Below are 22,192 nucleotides of genomic sequence, written 5' to 3'. Positions count from 1 at the left end.
CGGCATCGTCCCGCGGCACCTCAGCACAGATATTGTCAGTTGTGCCGCGGGAAATTATCCCCCCGGTCCGCTGTCTAAATTTACGGCAATGACTGTGCCGCGGACAGCACTCTCAAGGCTTTAAATGTGACGCGGTGATCAAAAGGTTGGGAAACACTGAGCTAGATGAAGGCGTTCGGCCAAGCATATCGACATTTCTGTGATTGACGTGACGCTGGCCAATAGTATATCCGCATCTCCGTGAGTGAGACCGGGACTGTGACCTTAATCGACCAATAGCATATCGGCATCTCCGTGACTGACTCCGTGACTGACACCGTGAGTGAGACAGTTCCTGTGACATTTTAAGAGCAATAGCGTTCAGGGTGACGTGACATGCGTAAACATTCAACTTCATTGACGCATCAAAGTGAAGATAACTGTGTAGCACGTTTACCGGCGGCATGTCAGATTGTTAGTAAGACGAAAGGTATGTACGTAAGTGACCTCGTAAGTGACCTCGTAAACCGGGGCCCACTGTATATATAAAATGTATTTATTTATTTTCCCTTTTCATTCCTTGCCAAAAAAAAGGCTCATCGTCCGTAGAAATTGTGTCAAATGACAATGTACGTACACCCATATGAAATTTAACCAAAAAGGCATGCAACAATTTTCAAAGAAGTCACAAAAACACAACTTAGCAATAAGATGCTATATGTTCCAATTAACTTGCTCACAATTTGAAAATAATACAAAAAAAATACCATAACTATTACAGGCAACTTTACTAATGCACAATCACCAGTAGATGGCATTAATGCTCCGTTTTAGAGGTTGAACACAATATCTTGTGGGTCTTAAAAATGTCAAATAGGAGTTTTAAGAAGCAGGATGAGGCCTGCAAATGAACAAAAAAAACATAAATACAATTTGTCCTTCCAAAAAAGAGGCCAGCGGTCTCTAACAGTGCTCTTCGCTTGTGTTCAAGACGCTCGAAGCTACGTATCAATATTTCAACATCTGCGCTCCAGCTAATAAAAGTTAAAGAGATTTTCCTAATTCTCAAAGCGACTTTCCCGCCGGACTTGAATCGTTTTTTTGCTGCCTTGCTGACGAGGATCCTCTCGATAAAAAGCCACAATGAACGCGCGCGCATCTCATTAGTCACGGTTAGCTTGCAGCATCGGCGGTAAACATGGCCCAGATCGATCGATTAGCCAATAATCAGGCCGGCGTTGGCAGGAATGCTGATTTATGAGCTTGACGCCGCTGTGTGATAATGAGCGCTGGAGGCCACGGATCCCCCGGGACTTTGGGGGTCACGCAGAAAGCGAAGCTCCGAGCCAGGCCAACTAATGGAATTCAGATAGGAGAATCCCTCCCCATTGTATCCGTCCTGTTCCTCCGCTTGATTTGGGAGTGACAATTCATCTGGAGGAGCCAAAACACTCGGGCGTGAGCCGCCGAGCGTGACAGACAGAAGAAAGAAAGAAAGAAAAAAAACAGCGCTCGCCCCAATTTGTCTCGTGGGGCGACAATGCGGCCCGCCGCTCAACATTTATCCACCCCCCCCAAAAACTCATTAATCTCTAATAATGACTTCTTTCTGTCTTCCCTCTATAGCCTGCGAGTCTTATCAGTAATGGCTTTTCAATCTAAAGCAAAAAAAAAGTCTGTTCTTTAAAAAAAAAAAGAGAAGAAGAAGAAGATCGGAATGGACATCTGTTACCTCATTTTGTGCGCCTGAACTTTAACCTGGATACCACAATTGAAGATTATTTTTCAGGATCATTGAGGTGGACCTCCATATGATGCCAATTGATTGATTGCGCCACAGTCAACTTGGTTTTTGGCGGCGCCAAAGCGCCAAAGTGAATTCCAGTCAATATCCCCCCTAATGGAACACCTTTTGTCCCGCTCCGACAGGCCCCGGCGTTCGCCAATCGATACCCGGAGAAATTATCGGCCAGCGTCTGACCGAGGGGAAAGCGTGTCCGATTGTGAAATATTTGCGCGCGACGGTGACGGAATGAGCGCTTGGTCCTGTGCTCTACCCTTTGCTCGCCGCTCCCGACGGGAGGCCAGGCAAATAAAAGCCACGTGACCGCACAGCTGGGACCATCTGGGATCGGGATGTACTCGGGAACGACGCCGCCGTCGTCAAAAACAACAACAGCCGCGGCGGGGGGGGGGGGGTCCGCCCAGAGTGCAAAAGTTGGCAACGAGGTAAAAAAAAAAAAAAAAAAAAAAAAAAAAGTGATACAAATATTGCAAGAATTGATTGCTAGCTTCTTAGTTAGCATTGCATGAACAAAAACTTGGACTGAATTCTCTTTTATTGTATGCAACCATTTCCTCAACTTACGTCAATTCAAATCGAATCTCCTTTTACTTTCGTATCGTTTGGTTTGTTTACGTTTGTGGAAACCTGGAAGATTAGCTTTTGCATAATGCAACAGCAAAATAAATAATAAATCAGACAAATACATGAAAAAGTCTCAAAGAGCTTCACAAGTCCCCATATTAAATTACAAAGTGTATATCGCTCATAATTTACCTTTAGGTGAATTTTACAGTGGCCCTGAAGTGCAAAAAAGTGAGCAAACAAAAAAAATTAATCAAAAACAAAAGCACTTTACAAGAGAGAAGCACACAAGAAAAAAGAAACAAGAAAAAAAAAGAGTTGATTGTTGTTTGGTTTAATAGCATTTACTTTTCGCTTTAAGAGCAAATGAATTTGAACATTATTGCTAAATGTGTCATTGTGACAACAAAACCTCATGTTTTGTACTAGTATTTGTCTTCAAAAAATATTTCACAAAGGCTACATCAATGAAAAAAAGGCCGAAATGACGCATCAAATCAAAACATAATTAGTTGAGTTCCACACTTGTTCAAATCCATAACTGTGTACTGTTGCCTTGTTAATGTTTGCCGAGCTCTTTTCCCTTCAAGGTCGTCATTCAGTGAACAACTATTGAGTGGCACCCATCAATATCAGCTGATTTGTTTTTTCGCCGCCATCCATCAAAATGTCCGCCGCGATCCCCACGTGTCAGCTGGCCGCGCACCCAATCAAAATGGAGATATTCCCAACAATAAATTAGCGGACTTTTTATGACTCCTTTGTGCCGGTGGCGAGTCGATGGGGTCGATGTAGCGTAGTTCCAGCGCCGCCCGAGCGTCGATGAGACGCGACCTTCAACCGGAGGGCGGCGGAAAGGAACTCCGGCGAAACAATTATGACGCCTCTGCTGCCGCGCGCGGGTGATTTATCGGAACGGACCGAGTCAAAGTGCGGATCGATAGCAATTGCAGCCGTGTGCTACTGCGCCAAAACAACTGATTCCTTCTACAAATACACAGTGCCACAAATTGCAGACAATTTTCTTCCCAACTCTCATTCAAAGGTCTTAAAGTCACGAGTGATGCTATAATCAAAACACCAACTTTACTCAAAGGGTCCCTATCCTGCATTTAATAATAATGTCCAATATTATATCAATTGATTTTTTTAATGTCAAATCATCGGTATTCGCGCTGCCATAAAGGCAACGCCCAATATCAAAACAGTGCCATATTTGATGTAAGACATGAGCCGTGTTTTGAAACGTTCCTGACAAGTTTACAGTTATATTCCTGCAACCGGCTTACCCAACTTGGTTGACTTTTTTTTTTCACTCACGTGTAAATATTAACAAAGTAAATGAACACACTTACAAAAATTACGACAGACCGATATTCACAATCAACATAAACCGTGGGAAAAAAAATCCCACCGTTAACATATTATTTATTTGTGAATTTAGTGTTGCGGTTTGAAAATTAGCCTACGGTTTCGGGTCGGAGTTTTGGCGAACCGCAAGTAGGACCTGCTGATGTCAGCGAGAATCTCCTTACGGGTAGAAGATTGGGAAAGCTCCCTCTTGTGTCTTTTATCTGTGGCGTCGGCGTGTCCACATTGCGCTTCTCGGCTCGTTTGTCAAACAAATGATGCGCATCACACTGCGCTCTGCTTTTATCGCTCCCTGTAGGAACGAGCATACACACATAACACACACACACACCGTGTCTCTTATTGGCGAGTATCCGTCTCACCCGCATGGGCTATTAAGCCACCCAGGCCCCTTTGGGTGTCAGGCTGGCGGCGGCCCGAAAAGCGGGCTGCCTTTCCTCGAGAACTTCAAACAGGAAGTCAAGCGCACCAACCAATTTGTTCTCCTGATATGATGACTACAAAAGTAACAAAAACGAACGGCAGAGGCGGGGAGGATTCCAACAAGTTCTTGTCCCCGTCCAATGAGATCCACTGCTTGTCACATTATTGAAAGTCTGATTAGACTTATTGATTATGACCCACATGGAGGTAGAGATGGTGGATGCGTTTCTCAAATAGGGGTGTGAGAATTTCTGTAGATATCAGAAAATCTAGTTTCATGCTTTTTAATGCCAAGACAGGAATGGTACGGTTTCCTTTTCAAAAGGTTATTCAATTTCATTTTACACTCAAATGGTTCGACCCAACTTGTCATGTGCCTCCGCTCGTCACCTGTCTAATTAATGATTTATATGTATTATATATTTTTTTATTTTTGGTGGGGGAACAGGTCTGACACCTTCCATTGATTATTTTTTGGGTGGATCATATTCATTAATAATTCATTTTTGATAAGATTTTTTCTACATTTAATATATCAAACACTGATGGCAAGTTTTGAAGGGCTGCAAACATATTTCATCACTTAAAAAAAACGGTTGAGAAGCACTGCTCGAAGTCATTGTGAGACAGTTTTGGGTGATGCAATTTCGCTATTGCTTCGTGAAGCATCCAGCGTGAACGCACCATTAAATCATGACAATTACACACCTTGTTTGGCGCCTTATCAAAGCCGAGTCAAGCGGCGGCGCCGACGTTCCATCATCAGTACGATTTGAATGTTCGCATCCAATCTGATTCGGGCTATTTGGACCTTATGAGTTTGACATTTGTGTCCCCGAAACGACAGGCTTGCGTTTTAAATGCCAGGCGACTAATGACTTTTATGTCGTGACTTCTTTTCATGCGCTCATGAAAAAGGAAAAAGGAGGAGCAGGAGGCCTGCAGTGTGTGCAGATTGCAGGCTGGCAGATAAGAGGAGCGTTTTATCGCTTCTTTTCAAGAAGCGGCGCCCAGACGAGCTCCTCGAGCGAACAAGAAGAAATCCTCGTCGAGACAAAGCACCCAAAAAAAAAAAATCTTGAAGAAAAAACGGATGACAGGTTTGGTGTGAGGAAGGCTTGTGAAATTTTAATAACACACACGCACGGCCTTGCTCTGGCGAGCAGAAAACTCAACTTAATGAACGCATACAACTAATCAGATGCGATTTTAAAACGCGGTCATTTTAGTTTCAATCGGTTCAGCCCCCCCCCCCCCCCCCCCCCCCCCCAGGAAAAAAAAAATACTTGTCTTTCTTTCAAAGCATTTTGTCATTATTTTAACTCAGAAATTTAGAAGCGGCACAAAGACCATCACGATTGATGCTAGCGGAATAGCATCACAAAAAAATCAAATAAAAAGATCCCACTCCGGATGGGAATGAAGAGGGAGGAAGTAAGGGGGGGGGGGTGATCCCAAGTGCAGCAGCTGTGCTGCGGCCAGTCCTTAGACATGAACAGCTTCTTTCAACACTGCAGTGCACACTTTCAAATGCTATACATGTTTTTGGAGTATGGGCGGAAGCTGGAGTGCCCAGAAAGAACCCACAGAGGCTTGGGGAGAAAATGCAAACTCCACACAGGAAGCTGGATTTGAACTCCAAACGCTTAACTGTGAGGCGGCTGCGTAAAGATCTCTTCCACCAAGTCATTTCAACATGTCTGTTTTGTTCCTCTTCTCGAGCTTCTGAAGCATTTTTTTTTTCTTGCTTCGTTACTTCTTGGTTCTTGTGAGCTGTCGCTTATACTAATAAAAAATTGTTGAGTTTGGAACGATTGACTTTTCACGACTTGTCAGAACAGTTAGTATAGCTCGGCGACGATAAAATAAAAGTGTTATTATCTCACCCTGCTGCGCTAGGCGTCCAAATATGGAATCGGGAAAAAGCGCCGAGCAAGCGTCCCGCTCGTCACGGCGACGCGCCGGCTACATTGCGCCTCAGTCATGTCTAATAGATAATTCATACTCGGTTGAATATTGAATGTGGCGTGGCGCCGATGTAATTTTAATCGACGCCCGCAGTGAGACACGAGAGCTCCCTCCCGTGCTGCAGCTTTTGTTTTTCCTATTTTAAATGCAAGTCACATGCACGTGGGGGATGCAATCCTTTACTGATGAGTCACGGATTTTCCCATTGATTGGCATTTTATATTAAAGTGTTGCAGGAAACTTCCGAATAACACCGCTGTGAAAAAAAGGGGGTTTTTATACTTCGTTTAATACGTAATATTTAATAATGGTGTTGTAATTTCCTTTAGCGCCAAGTCTTTCCAACCGTAAAAATGAATATAAAACAATATTACAGTAGTGCCTTGAGATACTCGTTTTTAAAATCACGTAAATGCCGTTACTTCATTCTAGCCTCACCGATAAAAAAACATCAAATATCTTTTTTGTTTGAAAAAAGATAAATAGCATGCTATCATTTTGCACTTCATAAAGTCATGCAATAAAAACAGAATTTGTGAAAGTCGACGGTGTTTGCTTTAACTTGCCAATCCTTATTTTTTGCGAATAAACAATGTATATATATATATATATATATATATATATATGTATATATATGTATATAATAAATATGTAGTATTGAATATAATAAATATAATAGTATATAATATAATAAAAATGTATATAATAAGTATAATAAATATCGTAAATAATAAAAATAAAAATCTTCTCTGTTTGACACTGCTAGTCTATCGATGTTTCCCCAATTTCAAGTCTAATCATGTTACGATTGCTTGGTTGGAATACAGCGCTTGCGTTTACAGGTGGAGAGTACCCCCTGGTGGTGAGTAAAAATGCAGTTCAAACTCAAAATCAATACTGTACTGTACTTTGATTGGTCTTCCTCTGTCTTCCTTTGTTTACTGGAAGATTGCCCTCTAGTGGTCACTAAAGAAACTGAAGCTGCAATAACCAAGTCGCGTGCAAACACTGTAATGCAAATGCAATGAAAAAAGTGCAACAAAACAATCCTATTTCCGTTCCCTTTTTTGTCTGCTTTCTTCATAATATTACACCTTTTTTTGCCGTTTTTAATGTTGAGGCTGGAACGAAAGAATGGCATTTCAGTGGTGCATGGTTTTACTTTCATACGTGGCAAGAAAACCGATTAAATCAGTGAGTCAAAGGCACCAATGTATGTAAACAGATTTGAAAAGAAAAAAAAAAAGTGCGTGTTGAACCCTGCATTTCATCACCTTTGACAACTGATTTCCAGGGAGTGTGTCTCAGTTCCTCACCGCTTGCTTGTTTTGATGGGCCGCAGGTGTTCCACAGTGTCAAAATATTTTCCTCAGGGCGCTTTCACAGTGCAGGTCGACCCTTCTGGCCTGACTCACATCCACAATACAATGAGATGATACAGCCCCCGAGCACCCGCCTCCTTTATTTTTTTTTTTCTGCATTCCTTGACTACCTGCTTTTCAGTGCTATGACGGAGATTCATTCAGAGGAATTCCTTCCGTTGCCTTCTGCAACCGATGGCTGCGTGGCTGTCTTCTAATGAAGACAAAAAAAAAAAAAAAGACGCAGTTGGATATTTTGCAACAGATAAGCAAAAAAGGTCCGCCATTCAAAATTGTTGAATACAGCAAACTATGCATAATCAAAAAGTGCTGATGTGACAAAGTTGTTCCATATTTGAATAGAAATAGTCACAAAGTGCTGTGAATAATCAAGTAATTGGCAGCCCTTAATATTTGTTTATGAAGGCACTTAAGGCGCGTTAGATATTAATGGCGAAAATCAAATTTAACCCCCGTGACGACAACGGTACATTTTCTTTTTCAAATTAAGAGCAAATTAATTGGAACATGAATCAACTTCTTGCCATATTGTGCTATTATATCGCGTTACTTTTTTAAACATTTTATAGGGATGACCGTCGACATGAGCGATGCCATTTTCTGGCAGACGAGCAAAAATAAAACAATAACACTAAACACAAATAGGTGAAAAATAGGTGCTGGCCAATCGTTGGTTTTCAAGTTAGTTTTTTACGACGCTTGCTGTTTTGAGGCATGAAATACAGAATAAAAGTAAAAATTACACTGCAAAAGTTTCTCTTGTGTTTTTATTGTGTCCCCCCACCCCATTCAAAAATATTTTGCCCTAGTGAGGGGGTGAATTTCTGAAGAAGAGAGAGAGAGAAAAAAGAAAATCTCGCCGATTACAGACAAAATATTTGGCAAAACTCTCCTAACTCCCACGATCAACCCAGACTAAACTGAACTTGCACAACATGCAAGTTCAACCCATTTCACCGCCACCTTGTGACATCAGCGTTCGAAAAATGCAAAGCGCGAACAGACGCAGCAAAGTGTGGGAAAACAACTCCATCTTGTCTTGTCGTTCACTTACTTTTTACGAAGAACGAATCCGATTCCAGTAAGTGCCACCACGACCAGCGAGACGCTGGCGGCGACGGCTATCGCGGCCATTCCGGATCCTGCCGACAACCGCCGCTTATTAGAAATGACGGGCGAGCAAATGACATTCCGGTAAACCCGTGAACAAAGGAAGTCATGGTCCAAAACGATGAACGAGACATTCCCGACGACGGAGCGCCGACAATTAGCAGCTCGCAAACAATTGTCCTAACACGGAGCCAACTCACCGCCGGCGGAGGATCCGCTTCGCGAAGAGTCATCGCTTGTAACATTTCTCAGCGAATACGCGGGCTCGGACGGCGTACTGGCTTTCTCCACGCCCTCTCTTGGGTCCGCTGAAAACACGGTTGGTTCGTGGGAAACACAGAGCCTGTATTTCAAATGGTAAGGACCTACGTTTACATCGGAGGGTGGGAAGGGACCAGCGGGAAGCTCCCGGTTTGCATTTGATGAGGTCGGACGTGCCCGCCGTCCGCACGTAGCCGTTGAGGCAGGTGTAGCGGAAGGTCCTGTTGAGTCGGCGGCAGTCCGCCGGCGGAGGCAGGGTCAGAGGCCACGGGGGGACTCCCGAGCACGGGCATTGGCTTTGGCCTGGAGACACAATCACGCCGTTCAAATCGAGGATCTCGGGTGACGCAATTTTGTGTAATTCAACATGCCGAGTGAGAGGAATTATGAATGGAGCGGACGCATAACCAGGAAGATAACGAGATCGACTAACAATGCAGTCAAATTGGTAGTAAAGACAACGGGTTGGACTGGATTACAGAGAGTGTGACTCACCGAAGATTATATTGTTTGCATTTTGAAGCATTATCACATAAAAGCAGCTCTTTATACCCGACAAAAAACTTAAAAGAATTAACAGAACTCACAATTAGAAAAGATGCAGCAGTAAAACTTTGACACAATTTCACACAATGCGTTGAGTGATTGAAAAAAAATGTTATCGGTATTAACTGGATACTCCAGGTAATGTAATATAAAGTAATAGTATTTTCTCACCATCTCATTGTGATTGAAAAGGAGACACGTTTTTTCAATGTCCTCTTTCAATGTCCATTTTTAAAACAAGAAACGTATTACAATAATCAGCGCCTTTGCGCACGCGTTTTTTCTCTGCACTCTACGCCATTGATTATTTTCCCTTCCTATTCATTTATTTCGGAAAAGAGTAAGTATCATAAAATCGCCGAATGTGTCTGTAAAGCACGTGTAGATTTGGTTAATTGTGATAAAACACCTAAATCGTAGATAAAGTTATTAGTGTGCAGTTTTTTATCGTAACTTAGCATCTTTTTTAGTTGACGTTTATTATTTTTGGCTGTCTTTTTGTTTTTTTTTCTACAGTGCAAGGAGTACGCAAGAGGGAACGTAAACCGACCTCGTTTGCCAAGCTGCCAAAACTGATATTAAATAAATTAAAAATATCTTCCAACTTTGCAATAAAGTAGAATTGTGCTTTCTAATAAGCAAATTGAGTACTTTTCTCAGTCTATTTTTTTAACAAGATTGTATGTCGAATACAAACTGTGAGTACTTAATTTTGTGTATCCTTGGGCTGTACTGCGTTTATTTACATAGTTCATCCATCGATGAAAAAGCAAGATTCGCTGCAATATATAAAATACATAAAAACGAGGTTTGAAAATCCGCATCGAAATAAGTAGGAGCGGGGCGAGTTGTGGGTTCGCTTACCGACGTCGGAGCAGTGCGCCCAGCGCAACACGTACGAAGTTGCAAGACACGCTTGAAAGAAAAGCCAACTCAAAGCCATCAGCTCGACAAGAAAAAAACAAACGAGTTCGGCTGCCAAGCACCCATCCTAGTCACTTTCACTTTTACACACAACAAGATCGCAGGATCCTCCTATGTTCAGACTGATCGTGCGGTCGCCATGTTTGTAGTCCTACATTCAAAACATCGTCGACTGTGATTTCGAGTTAAGAGGAAAACACCACGCACCATGAAACTCACGTGGCAAAGCGAAATTAAAAGGGCTGTCAAGGCAAAGTCTCATCAAGCAACGTCGTGGCTCAAACGAAGTCATCCGGCCACCAGGGGGCGTGACAAGATAACGAAAACGTCACCGTGTGGTTGTCGGTCTCTTCTGGTTTTTGCTTCCGTCCTGATCCATAATGTTTTATTCAACGTACTGCTAAATGAAACAATATCCAGCTACATCAACACAACCCTAAATAACGGTAGGTTTACATTCATTACGAACATAGTTTTATATACACTACGCGGCTGGGGAAGGCACCACTAGCGTAGTGTGTTTAGCTAACGTTAGCTATTAGCTTCTTTCTCGTGCCTTTTCAGTTGGGAATCCTTTAACGTGCGTCGGATTCACAACGAAACAATACCGAGATCCGATAATTGCTCGATATCAAACCCGAGCCTTTAGCTCACACTTGTGTAACATGCATTGGCTCCACACTGAGAAAATGGTGTCCGAATGGATTGAATGGAGCATCTGTTTGCAGATTTCGTAATGTCGCTTTATGACGATCTCGGCGTGGGTGCAAGTGACACCAAGACCGAAGGATGGTCCAAAAACTTCAAGCTGCTGCAGTCCCAGCTGAAGGTGAAGAAGGCAACGCTGACCCAAGCGAAGGTACGATTCCGGCCATCAAATTGTCAAGTATAACGTGAATCTCAATGACTAGTATTGATTTCTTATTTTGTTGGGCGCAGACCCACCGGACGAAGCAGACAACCGTTTTGGCTCCTGTCATCGATCTAAAGCGAGGAGGCCCAAGTGAAGACAAACAAATCCCGGACCCTCCTCCCCATGTCGCCGCTGGACTCAAGGTCTGGATCGCATGCGATTTCGACGCTAAACAAAACTTTTGAAACCCACGGATGAACGCAGGAGACGGCGCCGGTCGGCTTCTCTTCCGGAGACGTTCTGATCCCGCTCGCCGACGAGTACGACCCCATGTTTCCCAACGACTACGAGAAGGTGATGAAGCGGCACCGGGAAGACAGGCAGCGGCAGAGGGAACAGGAGCGCCAGAAGGAGATTGAGGACAGAGAAAAGTACGTCGAGTCATATCGACAACGCGTTTGAATCACCTCACGCCAACGTCGCTTCTTTTCTCTCCAGGAAAAGGAAAGAGAGACATGAAGGAGCCCCAAGCGGCTTTTCGAGATTCCCGACAGCAGAGGAGGACTCAGACGAGGAGGAAGATTATGAGAAGGAGCGACGGAAACGAAGTGAGCATTTTTGCGGATTGTATTGTATCATGTGTGCAACTTGAACACCCAAAACAAATCTGTGAAATACTCTACATTTGTGAGAAAATCTAGAGGACTTACCTGTTGTTGTTTTTGTTTTTTTTCTGGGTTCCTCAGGTATGGGTGGTGCTGCTATCGCTCCACCTTCATCACTCGTGGATAGAGATGGTAGGTGATGGACTTCGCCCACTCTCGCGCACCCGATTGAAACGTTTAAACAGCGTTTCAGTGCGTCTTGAGTAACACAATAACGATGACCCTGCAACGTAATTGCACTGTTTGTCCAGTAGAGGGAAGCGTTTTCCGCATTAACTTGACAACTGGCCCCCTTGTTTAATTTAAAGCATTATACAATATTTTTTACATTTTAATTATAGTGTACGGTGCTCCCTAATCTGTAGCACTGATGAAAAACACCCCCCTCGTCACTTAAATGTCTCTTCCCCGATAAAAGGTTCGTCAGCGTACCCGTACGAGGACGAAGGTCGTCCTCCCCGAGGGTCGAAGGCCGCCATCCCCCCGCCTTTATACGACGAGTCTGACCGAGCACGTTCCCCGCCTATCCCGACCAGTTCCTTCCTGGCCAACATGGGGTAAGTCCGACATTTTCACGGGGGCGTCGGCCAACCTGACGTACCTGTTCCCGCAGTGGTACCGTGGCGCACAAAATCATGCAGAAGTACGGCTTCAAGGAGGGCCAGGGCCTGGGCAAGCACGAGCAGGGCCTGAGCACGGCGCTGTCTGTGGAGAAGACCAGCAAAAGAGGCGGCAAGATCATCATCGGGGACGCGGCGGAAAAACGTAAGGAAATCCCGCAAGGGTTTTGATGTTGTGATACTTGTGAGATTCGGTATTTTTCTGAATGTTTCTACTTTGTGGTCTGTCATCTGAGTAGCAGGGGCCCCGCCGCCGGTTGCCCCCGAGACTTCTGGAGGAGCAGGTTGGACCGCCGTGTTCTATCTTTTTACTTTTGTCGAATGTTCTTTCTATTTATCTATCTGTGTGTGTCTTACATGACCGATGCAGTGTTGCTATTGCGCAATCGTTTTCTTTGGAGAGGAAAAAAAAAAAAAAACGTATTACCAAACAGGACAAATAAAAATTGATATTGCACGAAGTCTATAGACATTTCTTCAGATTGCAGTAGTTACACGCCTACAATTGAACAATACAGTTTGATATGGCACAGATTATTTTTTTTTTTTATTACTATTATTATAAGTTTTCGGTTGCACCATGGAGAAGTTGGTAAATGTGTTTTTTCATTCTAGCGGATTCCAAGAAGTCTGACGCAAACCCGCTCACCGAGATTCTGAAGAATCCAACCAAAGTGGTCCTGCTGAGGGTACGTGGGCAAATTTCGCCGCATATCCCCATTGGCTGACTCGAACCTTTGAACCCGCGCGTTTAGAACATGGTGGGCCGCGGAGAGGTGGACGAGGACTTGGAGGGCGAGACCAAAGAAGAGTGCGAGAAATACGGCAAAGTGATTAAATGCGTCATCTTCGAGGTGAGCGCCCGAAGCCCGAATGGCGCCCGAGGCCGTTTTTTTTTTTTTGTTTTTTTTAACTCTACTAAAGTCGCCCTTTTTCCGCAGATCGCCGAAGTTCCCGACGACGAAGCGGTCCGGATATTTCTGGAGTTTGAAAGAGTGGAGTCGGCCATCAAAGGTTCGCCCCAAACGCCGACCGCGTTATTTTCCCGCTGCCGTTGCGTAACCGTTCTATTATAGCTAATTGTAATCGGGCCGGCCCAGATGGGAAACCAGGCGAGCCCGGGCTCCCTGCGGCGTTATTATATCAGATGTGGCCCAGCGACCCGGTCCAGTCTCCCAGCGGCACTGGGCTGACGTCATCACGTCGGCGTATTCAATTAGCACCGCTTTAGCATATTTAGCTATTACGCAGGTTTTTGTCCAGTTTTGATTGAATCCATTTGACGTTAGCTTCCTGTCTTCCGCAGCCGTGGTGGATCTGAACGGACGTTATTTCGGCGGGCGGGTCGTCAAGGCCTGCTTCTACAATCAAGACAAATTTCGGGTGTTTAACCTGGGCGAGTAGTTCTGCGGTTCTGCTCGGCACGGTGGCTGCCATTGTGCATTTGTCTGTGATTTTTGTAATTATGCGCCAGATAAAAAAAAAAAAAAAAAAAAAAAAGACTAAAGATGAGGCCGTTTTGTCCCGGTCTTGTATATAAACCCCTTTTTTTTTATTTTGCCGTTTGTGTACAAGTGAACATGAGAAATACCTTTAGTATATCAGGAATCACGAATAAAAATCATTTTCTTTGATTTGCAAAGTCCCTTTTGAGGAATACACTCTTTCTAAGCAACCTACTTTACCCGCCGCAATTTTGTCTCACTGTGGTCTCCCCAGAGAATTTTAACCTGGCCCCTAGTCCATTATGGGAGCGAGTCTCAGCCTCATTCAAAACTTATGTAAGTGCTCCTAAGGGGGGGGGGGGGGGGGGGGGGATCCCTCTGGAGCCGGTTTAGATGAAGAAACGAGAAGTCATTCTTCATTCTTTCACTCATTCGCTTTAGCAAGGTTAAAATAAATTAAAAAAAAATCACAAACCTGATTGGGAACCTCCAACTATTTTCCGAGTTGTACACATGCGCCGATCTGAAAAGAGACACATGCCAAAAACAATCATTCACTTGGCTCATTTCCAGTGCACATTTAAAAACAAAAACATTAATGACTGTACATCAATAGCAGGTTTGTTTTCAACTGCCATGTCGGTTCATGTCGAGAACACGCATGACTCATGCCTGGCTAACCTATTAATTAAACTGTGACCCACATACCAACCTGGGAGATGTGAAGGCCATGATGCACATCTTGAGGGCTTCACGTTGACAAGATGAACAAAAAACCACAATCTGAATTCCCAAGCTTTCACTTGCGAATTTGTCAGTTGTTGCCATTTTGTTGAACCGATTAACCAACTTTGTAATTCGTCGTGTTGTGTCGCCAACAGACATTAGATTCCATTTCTTTTTACCTGTTGAAAAAAAAAACACAGTCGTTATGAAGTTCTCATGAGGTCATATGTCCTGTTTAGAAATGAACAAAAACATGTTTACACCATGAGGCGTTTCCTCAGGCTTGTACTAAACTGGTATGTGTGCATCTGCGATGACTAAGTGGTACAAGTCTGAGCAGTAGAGAATAAGTGATAACCCGCACGTTTCACTAGGTTGCAAGAAATCGCTAAAAATAGGGAAGGGCGGCCTTACGTCATAACAGTGCTTGCTGGTGTTTTAAAATGAGGAATTCCATCGTTCGAGACATTAAAAAATACATTGTAGCTTAATATTCTAACGTCATGTAAAACATGAATCTATTTCGTATTGGAATCATTTTATTCATATTTAATGTTGTAATGATTATAGTGACCGCAAGATGGCAGTGATTGCACTGTTCCCCCCCCCCCCACACACACACACGCTCTATGACGCTGAAGTAACATGTCGTCATTTCGGTCACGTTGGCTCTCCGCCGGGCGGGGTTAAATAGCGGATGTGCGCCTCAAACCGGCAGATTAGCTCGACTCAACGCTCAACCGGCCTCGATCGCTGCAAGCGGATCATTTTTCTTGCACAGCCCCAAAAAAAAAACTATTTCTTTTTGAAATTTTCATTTTTTGCGGTCGTTTTTTTGAGTGTTCGATTCTTCGCGCTTCCGACTTACAACGTGCAGGTTTTTTCAAGTCTTCAAGGAATGCCCAGAGAGCTGACCCAGAACAGGATCCAAAAGATCTGGGTTCCTACCAAGGATGATAAACCGGCACCCCGCAGAGGTAAAAGATGTTATTTTCTGAATCTACACTATGATTTTCTCCCAAGTCGACTCCGCCCCCCGTTTGAAAGCGAATCGAAACGTGTTTTATCAAATTATAAAACGACAAATTCCTTTCTAATGTTAATTTTTTTTTGCAGTAAGCGCGCTAGCCCAATTGAATGCACTTGTCGTAGAACGGCATGCGAGGCACGCCTCGACCGGTGCGTGACGAGACACAAGTCGCCATGGTAACCGAGTTGCGTGCAACCCGGTGTGGGATGCTGCAAAAATCTCGGCCGTGGATTGGTCGGTGGGCAACGCGTGGCCATGGCACGACTCTGATGACGATTTCAAGCATCTACTCATTAGAAACAATATGTAATATTTTTTCAAATAAGGCTGAGCAAGTAAAAAATGTTATTTGTCAGGATGATTGTTTTTGCAAACATTTTTCTAGGAGCCTAACAGAGATCGATAAAAGTTTAGAAACGTACAGTCAGTGCTACCAATCTTCCTAAGGCACAATGTTAGCCTTTATAGTAACAACAAAGGCAGCTAGCGGAAGGAAAAGTGTGCCAAAATTGCCAAAGATATTTATTATTCATTCATACATGGCAAAAGTTTGATTTTTAAAAAAAAAATACATGCTGGTAACCTTTGACCTGAGGTCTGTGCTTTCAATATTTTGCAGAGGCTGCCTGATTATTATAAATACACAAAGTGAGAAAGCAGCATATTTAACTAACATTTAAAACAAATATCCTGAATAAAAAAATATTGCTTTTATATTTGGTTTGGGTGTGTACTGGAGGAGGTGCAAAACCTATCTGCAGAATTTTCCGACTGGTAGATAGCCCCTTAAAAATAATATTCCGTGAATATGATGTGGAATTAATGTTTTTGCTATTTTTTTTTTTTGCTTTTTGCCATCGCTCATTTATACTTGATATTTGACTTTTAATACCAAAGTAATTGATTCAATAAATTATTAAATTACATATATATATATATATATATATATATATATATATATATATATATATATGTATATATATATATTGTTTCTATAGTAAATCAATGGGTAAAGTGGTCAAATAAGAAGTCAGACTTTATATGCTATATCCCCCACTCCTAGTAATTAATATAACATAATTCTAGTTATTTAGTAATTAAGTCTAAGTGGTGTCCTGTTGTGCTGGCAGTGTTTGAATGTCAATTACCGACCTTAATCTCTCTTCCCGTTTATGTGGTTCTACTGTTATGGAAACAAGATTAGTGGGTTGGCACTGCTGATGTTTACGGCGCTGCGGTGACGGTACCGCTTAAGTTGACTTAATGCGGCGCGGGAAAAATGCTGAGTAAGAGTGAGCTGCAAAAAAAAAAAAAAAAAAGCAGCGAGAAATTGTCCGCCGGGCGAACGGGAACACTTCATGCCTCGGGTGCAGAAAAGTGGGTTAGCGGCAAAATGTAAAGCGGCCAATCAATGGGTGTAAACGCACGCCTTGCGCCTGCAGCGGGCGGCGTCCCCCACGTCGCCAACCCCCCCACCGTCATCGTGATGGTGGGCCTGCCGGCTCGAGGCAAGACGTACATGTCCAGGAAACTCACCCGCTACCTCAACTGGATCGGCATGCCCACTAAAGGTACGCGCGGCGCCGGGCGGCCGGCGGCGGCGAGCGTCCTCCCCGAATGACGTTTGGCGCTTGCAGTCTTCAACGTGGGGGAGTACCGCAGGGAGGCGGTCAAGAACTACAGCTCGTACGATTTCTTCAAGTCGGATAACGAGCGCGCCGTCAAAATCAGGGAGTAAGTGGGCGCCTTTGCGGAGGTAAACTGGAGACGGTTGATGACGCTAACGTCCGGGCGTCTCTGCCCCGCAGGCAATGCGCCTTAGCGGCCTTGAGGGACGTCAAGTCCTACTTGCAAGACGAGGGGGGCCAAGTGGCGGTGAGTTTTCCCACCGCGCGTCCGATACGCTATCGGACCGAGCCACAAACTGACACGGCGGGTCGGCGGCAGGTCTTCGACGCCACCAACACGACGAGGGACAGGCGAAAGCTGATCCTCCGGTTCGGCCTGGAGAACGGCTTCCGGGTACGTGGTTACCGCGGCGACCCGATCGACGGCGGCCGCGGCGTGGCACCCACCGCACGCGCCCCCTTCTTTCTGTCCAGATCTTCTTCATCGAGTCGGTCTGCGACGACCCCGGCGTCATCGCGTCAAATATCACGGTGGGTTTTCCCGAGCCGACCCTTGCGAAAGTTTAGGAAGCGGAGCAAAAGTATCGGGACCTTCTTCCAGGAAGTGAAGGTTTCCTGCCCCGATTACAAAGACTGCAACAAGACGGACGCCATGTTGGACTTCCAAAGGCGGATCGAATGCTACCAAGCCAGCTACCAGCCCCTGGACCCCGACCGGCACGACAGGCAAGCTTGGGCTCGGTCGTACGGGAAAAGTCCCGTGGCTGATCCGGTTGTGCCGCCCGCAGGGAGCTATCCTTCATCAAGGTGATTGACGTGGGCCGCCGCTTTCTGGTCAACCGCATCCAGGATCACACCCAGAGCAAGATCGTCTACTACCTGATGAACATCCACGTCCAGCCGCGCACCATCTACCTGTGTCGCCACGGCGAGAGCACCGACAACCTTCGGGGGAGGCTGGGGGGCGACGCCGGCCTCTCGCCAAGGGGCAGGCAGGTACAGGACGCCTTCAAAGATCCGGCGCCACCCGAGCGGGAACCGGGCGCCCGTTTTGACGCGCTCGGCGTTGGCAGTTTTCCGCCGCCTTGGCCGGGTTCGTGGAGGAGCAGCGGCTGAAGGACCTGAAGGTGTGGACCAGCCAGTGTTGCAGGAGCATCCAGACAGCCGAGCACCTGGGGGTCCGTTACGAGCAGTGGAAGGCCCTCAACGAAATTGACGCGGTGGGTGTCGCCCTCTGGGCATGCGAGACCCCTCCCCCTCTCTTCCTGCACAAATATTCTACTTTTGACTTATTTTAGGGAGTGTGTGAGGAGATGACATATGACGAGATTAAAGAGAAATTCCCCGAGGAGTTTGCATTGAGGGATGAGGATAAATACTACTACCGCTACCCTGCCGGAGAAGTAAGCCTCCACAATCGTAAACTTGTACAAACTACGGTGAAATATCTTACGAAAGCAGGATCTCTCGTTTTCGGCTCATCTGTATGTATGCATCGGTGTGCCTATGTATATATACACGCAGTATACCAATAGAAATACGATTGAATACATGAATTACATGATGAGTTTGACGTTCATGCTAATATGAGGAGCGTGAGTTTGTAATGCGAAACACTATTAACATCTGAGTGAATGGAATACAAGGAGTATACATAACTTTTATACTTCTTCCTTTTGAACATATAAACCTCACAACTATTGCTAACTATTGCTAAATATTGTGTCCATTGCAGTCCTACCAGGACCTGGTCCAAAGGGTGGAGCCGGTCATCATGGAGCTGGAGCGTCAGGAGAACGTTCTGGTCATCTGCCACCAGGCCGTCATGCGTTGCCTCCTGGCCTACTTCCTGGATAAAAGCGCAGGTGGGCACGCCAAGCGCTTGAGCCACCTGGTCTGGTACGCCGGCGTAACATCACCAACGTGCTTTCGACGTGGCAGAGGAGATGCCCTACCTGAAGTGTCCGCTTCACGCCGTGCTGAAGCTCACCCCCGTAGCCTACGGATGCAAAGTGGAGTCCGTCTCTTTGAACGCGGAAGCCGTCAACACGCACAGAGATCGACCGGAGGTAGTCCGAGCCCAAAGCCCAAGAACCTGGTTGACCCTTTGACTAATTCCCACGGTGTTTCCCAAGGAGGTGAAGAGGGGACCCGGCAGCTTGATCCGGAGGAACAGCGTGACCCCGCTGACCAGCCCCGAGACAAACATCAAGAAACCTCGCATCGAGGACCTGGACGAGGCGCCCGTCCAGGAGCTGCCCCGTTCCGTGGCCTCGTTGGCGCTCTGCGGCCCCTCGCTGACGCTGGCCGGCCAGGTGGGTCGCACACGCATGCCAAAATGGCTCCCGCTTGGGTTTTTGGGCTTTCACCTCTTCCCCGTTCCTTTTCTCCTTCGCTGATTTCTTTCTTCTGCTCTGCACCTCGCAGCACTGGCTGGGCAAAGTTTGCCTGTAAGTATGGCAGCTACTAAGTCTTCTACCAGCTCAAAGACTCAACTTCCGCTTAGCGCTTCCTCGGGGGACCCGAGTTCTAAGTCCACCTGCGGAGTTTGCATGTACTCCCCGAGCCTGCGCGGGTTCTCCAAAAACGTGCGTGGCCATTCTAAATTGTCCTTAGGCGTGACTTGACTCATGACTGGCTTGATTTTGGGGACTTTTGCTCAATTTCAATGGCAAGTGATGGAAAATGACAGTGAAAGTTGCAAAAGTCCCATGCGCTGACTCATACTGACTTTGCCTGTTGAATAAGACGAAGCGTCCTCCACTATCTGGACGCGGTTTCGCTCTTGGTCTTTCAAAGGTAAACCAACCCGCACTTAGTTTTGCCGCTAATTCATAGCTCTCACCCCTGCGTTAGCCAAAAGTTGACTTTGCGGTGCAGTGTATGGAGTGATTTAAAAAGTCCACGTGGTGCTTCATGTTCCAATCAATTTGCTCTTCATTCGAAAAGCAAAATGCACTGTGGCTCGAGTTCATTCCACAGCTGCTTGCGCGGTCTAGACTTTTCGCCCGTATGGTGTGTTTAAGTACTGTGCTTTTCGGGCGTGTGAGGATTAAGAGGGCGTCAGCTGGCTCATTCAAACTTTTTACACCTTCTAAAAATAACAGATGATGTAACTAGTATGTTTGTAGGCATTAGGCTCCACGCGACGGCATTGTGCGTCCATGGCCGTTTGTCTCGTCGCTAAGTGCGTAGCGATCGCGACATGGCGGCTGAACTTGAATGTAAACGACGGCGGTGCGTTTGTGTGCGTTGGCAGAACCTGAGGAGACACTCCTGACGTCGTGGACACATCCTCCGCACGTCACTCGACGACGATGAAGATTCTCCCACCCCTCCTTCTCGTCCACACTGGTGTACCTGATATTTTCCTGAAAAGAAATCTTTTTTTTTTTTTCGATCCAAAGATGTCATTTCAAAGCAAAGCTCATTTTCACTTTCACGCAAGATATCCCGGATTTGTCAATTCAGTCTTGCACTGGAGACCGCCATAGGATTGTATTCATTTTACACTGGATTTTTCTTTTTTTTTTTTTTTTTTTCACGTGGGCCTCAAGGCATTGTTGAATTCCTTTGCACTTTTGGGATGAATTTAGATACTTCAATTTTTGTGTTTCATGCGCTTGACTTTAATGGAGGGCGTTCTTGCCATAGAGTGCCTGTAGCGCTTGTTTTGCAAGCCTATTGCTTCCACCGCTTTTGACGTTTCACAAAAAGATCACTTTCGGGAGTAACTTTTCGCAGAATGAAACAGGGTCACCCTTGGGAAAACGTTATTTCTTTGCTGTCGATTGTCCGCCGCGCACAAATGTAAAACACTTCTATTTTTCTTATAACAAAGCGTGCTGTTAATAATACTGTCTGTAAATATGAGCGTGCGTGCGGTGAAAGTGGAGATGGGTGGAATGACAATGTCTCGTTTTTTTTTTTTTGTACTCAAAATGGTGGGAGAAAGCAAGCAGGATTTAAGTAAAAAAAACTGCTAATCTTTTCTTGACATGTTAGTACGATATATTTGAAGTGTTTATTTTTTAATAACGTGTTATTATGCTCTATTTATTTTTATGTCGTTTTTTTTTTTGACACAGGTGTTACGATGAAGGACAGTATGTCGTACTTAATTTTGCATCAGTTGGACCAATAAAAGTATTCAAAGTACTTTTTGTGTATTTCCTTTGTGTATTTTGTGGTTTCTCTGATGCAGACTGGAGATTCCAGACTGCACACATGTGATACGTTTCAAACAAGGGCTGGGCGATATGGTCAAAAAATAATATCTCGATGTTGGGGAAGTTTGACCCAATTTGGGATTTTTGATGCGCAGTATCAAAGGAAAAGCATACAAAAAAACACTAGGAGGCTAAAATGTTGCATAGATCGTTAAAGCAAACGGGAGGTTGAGAGGTACACCCAATGGGTGTCAAATTTAGCCCATGTCGGGCTCGTTTACTGCCATTCAAAATCGGAAATATCAGTTTTGGAAATATTGACGTTTTATCATGAATTTCCCCCGATTTTTCATTATCCTTTTAACGGAAACTTGAGAATGGGGCATAGTAGACATTTTTGTGTTGACACCCCAAAACCGCCGGGTAGCGGCCAACTTAAGGCAAGCCTTTCAATGACTTCGATGATTGGCTTAGCCTGGACTCCCATAATGCAAAAGTCTTCAAAGCCATAATACTCTAATTATAACATAACATATTCCTATTTCAATTTCATAAATATATAAATACACAACATATTTAGCAGACTAAAAGTTGACTTTTCATCTTACGGCCCCTTTAAATGGCAAATATTTCACGAGTACTATCGCCGCGTACAGTCGGGTTCACGCTAATGCTAATTGGCTATAAATAGAACTTGGCGCTCAGACAGACTGCGAATGTGTCC

General features: G+C 44.9%; 3 protein-coding genes across 7 annotated transcripts; 2 read left to right on the top strand and 1 right to left on the bottom strand.

The window, feature by feature from the left end:
• Positions 1–5,432: 5,432 nt before the first annotated feature.
• Positions 5,433–10,978, bottom strand: il15ra (interleukin 15 receptor subunit alpha). 2 transcript variants are annotated; one of them, XM_088406866.1, is made up of 6 exons: positions 10,273–10,978; positions 8,977–9,165; positions 8,802–8,909; positions 8,546–8,633; positions 7,602–7,684; positions 5,433–7,515 (listed from the first exon to the last, which is right to left on the bottom strand). In XM_088406866.1, exons 1-5 carry the CDS (start codon positions 10,349–10,351, stop codon positions 7,615–7,617), a joined length of 534 nt encoding a protein of 177 aa, XP_088262992.1. In that variant the 5' UTR covers positions 10,352–10,978; the 3' UTR covers positions 5,433–7,515; positions 7,602–7,614. The 2 variants fall into 2 exon arrangements, with proteins under 2 accessions (XP_088262992.1, XP_088262991.1); XM_088406865.1 differs by having other exon boundaries at positions 8,971–9,165; positions 10,273–10,973.
• rbm17 (RNA binding motif protein 17) lies at positions 10,624–14,104 on the top strand. Its single transcript, XM_088406864.1, has 13 exons — positions 10,624–10,778; positions 11,061–11,191; positions 11,272–11,388; positions 11,450–11,616; positions 11,684–11,793; positions 11,932–11,982; positions 12,269–12,407; positions 12,464–12,615; positions 12,710–12,754; positions 13,086–13,159; positions 13,226–13,324; positions 13,412–13,484; positions 13,777–14,104. Exons 2-13 carry the CDS (start codon positions 11,069–11,071, stop codon positions 13,872–13,874), a joined length of 1,248 nt encoding a protein of 415 aa, XP_088262990.1. The 5' UTR covers positions 10,624–10,778; positions 11,061–11,068; the 3' UTR covers positions 13,875–14,104.
• A 1,240-nt stretch (positions 14,105–15,344) lies between these two features.
• pfkfb3 (6-phosphofructo-2-kinase/fructose-2,6-biphosphatase 3) lies at positions 15,345–21,457 on the top strand. Of its 4 annotated transcripts, none has more exons than XR_015864206.1 (15): positions 15,345–15,618; positions 17,114–17,242; positions 17,309–17,405; positions 17,480–17,546; positions 17,619–17,693; positions 17,774–17,830; positions 17,901–18,025; positions 18,088–18,295; positions 18,373–18,519; positions 18,598–18,702; positions 19,035–19,164; positions 19,241–19,368; positions 19,435–19,614; positions 19,727–19,887; positions 20,559–21,457. XR_015864206.1 is itself a non-coding variant. In XM_088406450.1 (15 exons), exons 1-15 carry the CDS (start codon positions 15,540–15,542, stop codon positions 20,563–20,565), a joined length of 1,557 nt encoding a protein of 518 aa, XP_088262576.1. In that variant the 5' UTR covers positions 15,345–15,539; the 3' UTR covers positions 20,566–21,457. The 4 variants fall into 4 exon arrangements, 2 of the variants coding, with proteins under 2 accessions (XP_088262576.1, XP_088262577.1); XM_088406450.1 differs by having other exon boundaries at positions 19,727–19,749; XR_015864205.1 differs by having other exon boundaries at positions 19,435–19,749.
• The last annotated feature ends 735 nt before the right edge of the window (positions 21,458–22,192 follow it).

This window comes from Hippichthys cyanospilos, chromosome 22 (assembly GCF_059441005.1).
Source record: "Hippichthys cyanospilos isolate Australia breed blue-spotted pipefish chromosome 22, RoL_Hcya_1.0, whole genome shotgun sequence".
Classification (NCBI taxonomy): Eukaryota; Metazoa; Chordata; class Actinopteri; order Syngnathiformes; family Syngnathidae; genus Hippichthys; species Hippichthys cyanospilos.
This window is presented reverse-complemented; position numbering and strand designations above follow the sequence as displayed.

Excerpts from the sequence above, each read along its gene's own strand:
- pfkfb3 (XM_088406450.1), top strand. The coding sequence starts at position 15,540 with ATGCCCAGAGAGCTGACCCAGAACAGGATCCAAAAGATCTGGGTTCCT. Across the intron at positions 17,694-17,773 it reads GCCTGGAGAACGGCTTCCGG|ATCTTCTTCATCGAGTCGGT; the intron begins GTACGTGGTTAC and ends CTTTCTGTCCAG. Across the intron at positions 18,520-18,597 it reads CCCTCAACGAAATTGACGCG|GGAGTGTGTGAGGAGATGAC; the intron begins GTGGGTGTCGCC and ends GACTTATTTTAG.
- il15ra (XM_088406865.1), bottom strand. The coding sequence starts at position 10,351 with ATGGCTTTGAGTTGGCTTTTCTTTCAAGCGTGTCTTGCAACTTCGTAC. Across the intron at positions 9,166-10,272 it reads GGCGCACTGCTCCGACGTCG|GCCAAAGCCAATGCCCGTGC; the intron begins GTAAGCGAACCC and ends TTGTGTCTCCAG. Across the intron at positions 7,685-8,545 it reads GGATTCGTTCTTCGTAAAAA|AAGACAGCCACGCAGCCATC; the intron begins GTAAGTGAACGA and ends TGTCTTCATTAG.
- rbm17 (XM_088406864.1), top strand. The coding sequence starts at position 11,069 with ATGTCGCTTTATGACGATCTCGGCGTGGGTGCAAGTGACACCAAGACC. Across the intron at positions 11,617-11,683 it reads GAGATTGAGGACAGAGAAAA|GAAAAGGAAAGAGAGACATG; the intron begins GTACGTCGAGTC and ends TTTTCTCTCCAG. Across the intron at positions 12,616-12,709 it reads CGGGGACGCGGCGGAAAAAC|CAGGGGCCCCGCCGCCGGTT; the intron begins GTAAGGAAATCC and ends TCATCTGAGTAG.